The following is a 6,206-nucleotide window of genomic DNA, read 5'->3' as shown; positions in this document are numbered from 1 at the left end:
ATGGAGGAGCATCGGTGCCTGTTGAGGTCCATGCCTATCGACAGGCATCAATAGCGAGAGGTACTGATAACTGCTGTTCCTGAGGGCAACTGTTAGCTGGGAAATAGCACACAGCCATGACTAGAGCCAGGCCATAATCACAGGCTACAGCATTTCTTCCAGCCACACTGCACCTATGAGCGCCTCAAATCCATCCACAAGTGGCCTGTGACCCTCTTTGACATAAAGAAGGGAGGGTGGCAAGACACACAAGCCATGCTCACAAAGTCCAGCCTCTGGTGTCAGGATACATGTGAGTGTGTCAGGACCTCCTCCTTGCTGAGAGAGAGCACCAAAAGCCACCAGGAGCACTGAGGGAAATGCACAGGACCAGGAGAGCTCTGCTTGCTTTGGGTGCTGCACACAGCCCAAGGAGGCCTGAAATGTTGGTCCCAAAGCAAAGGGGGCAGAGGGAGTGGTGCCAGCAAGAATGGAGGACTCTGAATCCCAGCTGGACAGGGGCTGAGAGATGGGGCACAGGCTTGGCACTGGAGCCCCCCCACTTGTCAGCAGCTGCCCCTGGGCCAGCTCCAGAAGGGCAGAGCTGCAGCTGGCGCTGGCGCTGGAGCAGAGCGGCTGCAGCGGGGGCGGGAAGGAGAGCAGCGAGCGAGGCCGGATCCGGCAGGCGCTGGCGCGGAGCTGCCGAGCAGCGAGGCGAGCGCAGGGCCGCGAGCGTGTGGGCAGAGAGCCGGGCTGCCCCCGAGGGGCTCCTCGAGGGCGGCAGCAGCACCCCCGGCCGCCAGCATGCCCGGACTGCCCGCACAGGGCGGCGCCGGCGCCGGCGCGCGGAGGGAGCGCGGGCCGCGGCGGGGGTGCGCGGCCCCCTGCGCCCCCGCGGAGGCGCGCGGAGGGCGCCCCTGAGCTCACAGAGGGGCCGCGCGCTGCGCTGCGCTGCGCTGCGCAGTGTTGCGTTGTGCTGCGTTGTGCTGCGTTGTGCTGCGTTGTGCTGCGGGGCAGTGCGGTGTTTTGCGCTGCGCTGCGTTGGGCTGCGGGGCGGTGCAGTGCGTTGTGCCGCGCCGCGTTCCGCAGACGCCGCTCCGCGCGCGTTGCTCGAGGGCGCCGGCGGCGGGCGGCTGCTGGCGGCGGGCAGCATGGTGCGAGCGCGGGGGGCGTCCGGCCCCGGGTGCCGCCTGCTGCTGCTGCTCGGCCTCCTGGCGGCCCTGCGTGCCCGGGACAGCCGGGCTGCTCCGCGGGCAGCGCCGGGCCCAGGTAGGGCGGGCGGGCGGGCGGGCGGCGACGGAGGCAGCCTGGGGGCCGCGGGGCCGGCTGGCGAGCGGCCGGGGCGACCGGAAGCGCTGTCGGGCTGCGGGGCGGCGGGGGCCGGGGGCCGGGAGCCGGGAGCGGCTCGGCGAGGCTTGTGGGGACGCGGGGAGGGGGGTGCGCTGGGGGCGCCGGGGTCTGGGGGCGAGAGCTGTGCCTGGAGCAGCGCCTGGCGCTGGGTGACGGGAGCTGTTGTCCCCGCGGGTGGTTCCAGCGGTGGCTGCTGGTGATGCTGGTGCTTGGCCGGATGCAGGACTGAAGGCTTGGGAAGATGCTGGAGGTGAGTCCTCGGGGGACCTGACCTTCCCTTCCCTGGCAAGACCAGAAGCATGCCTTTCCTGCCGCCGCTTTGGCCTTTCGGTGGCCGGGGAGCTCTTGTGCCCGCGCAGGGTAAACGATCCTTCGTGTCCTCCGGTGCTGAGGGTTGCCCCTTTGCAGAGTGCTGTCCGTTAGAGAGCTCCCTGCAAGAAGGTGCCGAGGGCCTGTGTGTTTGTCCCGGGGGTGCTTGGGGGCTCTGGGATCACGCCTTGATGGGATTTTGAAAGGTGCCAGGGGGCAGCCAGGAGGTCTCCCCATTCCCTCTGCGGCAGGGGTCTCTCCACCTGCATGTGCACGCTGCCGTGGTCCCCTTCTCTTCACTGCGCTTGATTTCCGCAGGAGGATGTTGCAGCCTGTAATGTCAGCTTGTCTGTGTTCTTGTAGGCAGTGGTCTTCCAGATTCTCAGCTGAATCTGCTTTTTGAGCATCAGAGGGATGCCAGGGGTAAGTGGTCAAGGTTGATTCACTTCATGGAAGGAGCCTTTGCTTTTTGGTATTTTGTTCATGTGACGTTGGACTGACTAAGTCCTGGGCCAATTCCTAGACCCACAAAAGAGCAGAGGGGAAGTTGGGAAGGCTTCCAAGATCTGCACTGGGAGCTTTGGCACGCAGAGTGCTGTTGGCGAGCTGCTCTGACGCTGTGCTGCTTCCAGTGCCTGCTGCAAAGCCAGGGGACATGATGGGGTTGAGCCTACAGCTTGTGTGAAGTCCAGGGCACCCTTTCCCCCTGTTCACCTGTTTCCTTTCCCTGTTGTTCACCACCATTCGAATCAGAAGAAGAATGTGGAAGTATGTACTGAGAACTGTTCCCACGTGTGTTTGGTTACAGATGAGGCTGTGGTTGAAGGTTATCCCAGTTCTCGCCTGGATCCCGTTGTTGAGGCTCGGGGTCTTCCCAGGCGTATGTAGTCACCTTTTCCTTACCTGCAAGAATAAGAACGTCCTTTGTAGTATGTAGTTCATGTGCAGTTGTACATCGTGCTTCCTCTTCAGGTGGTCCAAGAGTTGTTGAGCCTCGCAGGGATGCCAGGGGTAAGTTGTGAGCATTCCTTTACTTTGAGAGCTGCCAGGTGCCAGGCAAAAGGTGACGCCTGTCACCTTTGAGACTCTCAACCTGCAAATATGTCCCACGTCATTGCCTGGCCCCCCTTCCGTTCAGTGCAACTGCTGTGTGGAGCAATTTGTACCAATTTGTAAGGAAACCTTGTCACCAATGCGTTCGGTTTGTGCTCTGCCTATAGGCGATGGTTACCGAACTTTTTGGCGGTATCCAGTTCTTGTGCCTCGGGAGGATCCCCGGGGTAAGTAGTCAAGCTTTATTCACTTGACAGAATAAGCTTTTACCTTTGAAAATGTTCTTCATATGGCACAGACCTGAGTAAGTCCTTGGCTGCTGCTCAGACACTCCCAAGAGTAGAGTGGGACTTGGGAGGCCGTCAGCTATCTGCCGCGGTGTGCTTTTCCTTGGGAAGGCTTTGTGCTGCTCGCAGTGCCTACTGCAAAGGCCACAGGCTTGTTGGGGTGGAGTTACAGCTTGCGTGAACTCCAGGGCATCCTTTCCCCCAGCAGCTCTGTGCAGGCTTCAGTTTGTACCCGTACAAATCTGCAGAAGTATATGGCAACATATATATAACGGGAACTGTTCCCATGTGTGTTTGGTTGAAGCTGTGGCCGTAGCGGATGGAGATCCCTCTTCTGCTCTGGAGCCTGGACTGGTGACTCCGGGACATCGTGGAGGTGAGCAGTCAGCAGATATTCAGCTGAAAAAATAAGCATTTCTTTTCTCACTTTGTTGTGCCCTCCGGATGATGCCAAGGTCTGCAACAGCCGTGCCCTGCTGGCAGGCCAGAGAAAGAGTTAGGGGTAGCGCTGGTTGAGTCTTGCACTGGCCAGTGGGCTTCTGTGCATGAGGAATGTAAACAACCCTTGTTGTCCTCCGGTGCTAAAGGTTCCCAGTTTGTAGAGTTCTGGCTTCCTTGGTGTACGTTAGAGACCTCCCCAGAAGAAAGCACCAAGGGGCTGCGTGTTTGTCCTGGGGGTGCTTGCGGGGTGTTGGATAGTGCATTGACGGAGGATTTGGAGAGGCGCCAGGTCCCAGGCAGCAAGTGTCCCTGGCCCTCCTGCAGCTGGGAGACTCTTAACCTGCGTGCGTGTCCCCATTCCCCTTCCCGTCACTGCAGTTCACTTCTGCAGAAGAGTGTGGCAACCTGTAATGAAAACTTGTCTGTGTTTGCTTACAGGTGTTCCTGTAGGCAGTGGCCTCCCAGCTTCTCATCTGGATGCCATTGTTGTGCCTCAGGGGCATGCCAGGGGTAAGTGGTCAGGATTGATTCCCTTCCAGGAATGAGCAGGATTTTTCACTATTTGATTCGTGGGCCATGTAGCTTACGTCCTTGGCCGACGCTGCTAGATGCAAAAGAGCCAAGAGGGATTTGGGAGGGCTTCAGCGATGTGTCCCAGGGTGCTTGGTGTGGCCAAGTGGTTTTTGATCTTCTCATGGCACCCACTACTGCACATCGTGCCAGTGGGCAAATTTTGAAGTACTAGGGCATCGGAAGTGTTCTACAGCAAGGCGAGAGCGGCTTTCTGAAGATGACTTTTGTCTCTGGTGTGTGGAAGTTATTGCAATGAGTGTGTCAGAGATGTGCATATAAACCTTTGTGGGTCCTGTGAGGTAGCCTCCCTTCCCACACCACGCAGCTCCCAGGGATTTCGGAGCTTTGCCACGTGGGGACTGAGGCGGTTTTGACCCCACTGAGCACATGTTAACAAACACGACTCCTAATCCACTCGATCTCCTGCCGTGTCCGCATCTCAGAACTTGCAGGGAATCCCTCGAGGCCCTAAGCACAAAAGGTGCACCGAGTGGGATCCCTGCTGTGAAAGGAGGCCCAAAGCGATGCCCTGATTCAGGGGTCGGGCAGGAGGGAAGCTTGTCCGTCCTTCTGCATGCTGTGTGCCCGAGCAGTGCTGAGGCTTTCCCTCTCTCTGATTCTTCATAGAGCTTCCAAGCGTGTCACAGCCTGGAGAAGCCCCCCACGGCAGGAAATACTCCTTTTTTCCAGTGCACCGAGGTACTGAGCAGTCTTGCGGGGATGCCTAAGTGAGAGATGAGTCCTGGAAACGTGGAGCATGCGAGTTGTGTTTGGAAGAGCAGAGGGCAGAGGAAGGGGAGGTGGTGCCTGTGTGGGAGAAAGGGCAAAGGGAGAGAGCCAGGTTCAGGTGTCTCCTTGGCCACAGGCAGACACAGAGGAGCCCGCTCTGCCTGCTGGCCTGGGGAGCGCCGCCAGCACAGTTTGGGGTAGCGCTGGTTCAGACTTTCACCGGCCAGTGGGCTCTTGCCCATGAGAAGTGTCGATGAACTTTCTTGTCCACCGGTGCCAAGAGGCCAGAATTAGTGACAGTAACAACACGGGATGTAAAATTGCCTGGGAATCCCAACCACACACTGAGATTATCAGTCCTGCAGAACCCAGGGATGTATGGGATTGTCTCCTTTCCTCCAGGTCTTGGTGGTGAGAAAGGTGCAGAGGATGCAGCTCCTAAAGGCCGACAAAAGCAGCATTTGGTCTTCACTGCCGCAGTCTCGAGTTGGGTACTGTTTGGGGTAGTGCTGACTTGTATAGTCACTTCCCAGCTGAGGAAGAGAAAACAGTGAGTTGTTCTTTTCTGACCTTCTTTAGTACATGGCTGCTCTTAGCAACAAAGCATGTGTAGGGATAGTATGGTGGAGTGCCTGGTGAGCTGTTGAGAGGACTCTGTTGAGACGTCTGCTGTAAGCTTTCCTAAGCAGACCCTTCCTTGCTGACAGTGAGTGCTCTTTCCTGAAAGCCATTCTCGTTGTTGCAGAGAAGCGGTACCAGCTAACCCTGCCGCTGCCTCTGACGGAGAAGAGCCCAGTATGGAGGAAGGCAGAGCACAGCCAGGAAGCGAAAGAAAAAAGGATGAGTTTACTCTAGAAAATGAAAATCCCAGCAGCAGCTCCACTCGGCTTCCTATTCTAAGCAGAATAAAAAACCTGTGCGTATTCTGAAGAGAATAAAAAACCTGTTGGGCTAAATGGTGTTAATCCTTGGCTGTTTGGTCCTTTGTGTCTGGGTGTAATGCACAGCGCTTACAGCAGGGTTGGATGAGGGAGAGGAGCTGTCAGAGAGTTGCCCTGCATCAAGGGATGCCCTCAGTCCCCTCATCACTGTAGTTTCCCAGCTCGGGCTGTCCTTAAGGTTTCATTCATCTGAAAGGGGGAGTGCAGATGAGCCTTGGAGTGCAAGTGAACTCCCTGGGAGTGCTCCGCTGAATCCTGGTGGATTTGGTGACTGAGAGGGGAAGGAGGTGCTGTGAAGGATGGCCATGCAGCTCTGAGCAATGAGTTAGAGGAGTGCTAAAGTGAGACCAGAGGCTGCTGGGGGTTAGTGCAATGGTCTTCTGTGCGCAGAAGCTGAACATCTCCAAGTAGAGAAAAGTGAGAGGGGGCTGGTTGGGAAAGGGAGCAAAATGGACTGAGATAGGAAGAACAGTACTGGCCTTAAAAAAGGCACAAAGACCCACAGAAATGGCATTGCTCTGCTCCCAAACACTCGAGCCATGAA

At 57.6% G+C, this 6,206-nt stretch overlaps 1 protein-coding gene across 2 annotated transcripts; it reads left to right on the top strand.

The window, feature by feature from the left end:
• The first annotated feature begins 973 nt into the window (after positions 1 to 973).
• Positions 974 to 5,671, top strand: LOC135324761 (uncharacterized). 2 transcript variants are annotated; one of them, XM_064501662.1, is made up of 11 exons: positions 974 to 1,248; positions 1,514 to 1,579; positions 2,002 to 2,061; positions 2,447 to 2,518; positions 2,611 to 2,649; positions 2,859 to 2,918; positions 3,283 to 3,354; positions 3,858 to 3,929; positions 4,620 to 4,691; positions 5,124 to 5,271; positions 5,467 to 5,671. In XM_064501662.1, the coding sequence occupies exons 1-11, from the start codon at positions 1,131 to 1,133 to the stop codon at positions 5,648 to 5,650; spliced, it is 963 nt and encodes a 320-aa protein (XP_064357732.1). In that variant the 5' UTR covers positions 974 to 1,130; the 3' UTR covers positions 5,651 to 5,671. The 2 variants fall into 2 exon arrangements, with proteins under 2 accessions (XP_064357732.1, XP_064357740.1); XM_064501670.1 differs by lacking the exon at positions 1,514 to 1,579.
• The last annotated feature ends 535 nt before the right edge of the window (positions 5,672 to 6,206 follow it).

Source organism: Dromaius novaehollandiae, chromosome 1 (assembly GCF_036370855.1).
Source record: "Dromaius novaehollandiae isolate bDroNov1 chromosome 1, bDroNov1.hap1, whole genome shotgun sequence".
Taxonomy (NCBI): Eukaryota; Metazoa; Chordata; class Aves; order Casuariiformes; family Dromaiidae; genus Dromaius; species Dromaius novaehollandiae.
Note: the sequence above shows the minus strand (reverse complement) of the source record. Positions and strands in the feature narration are given on the sequence as shown.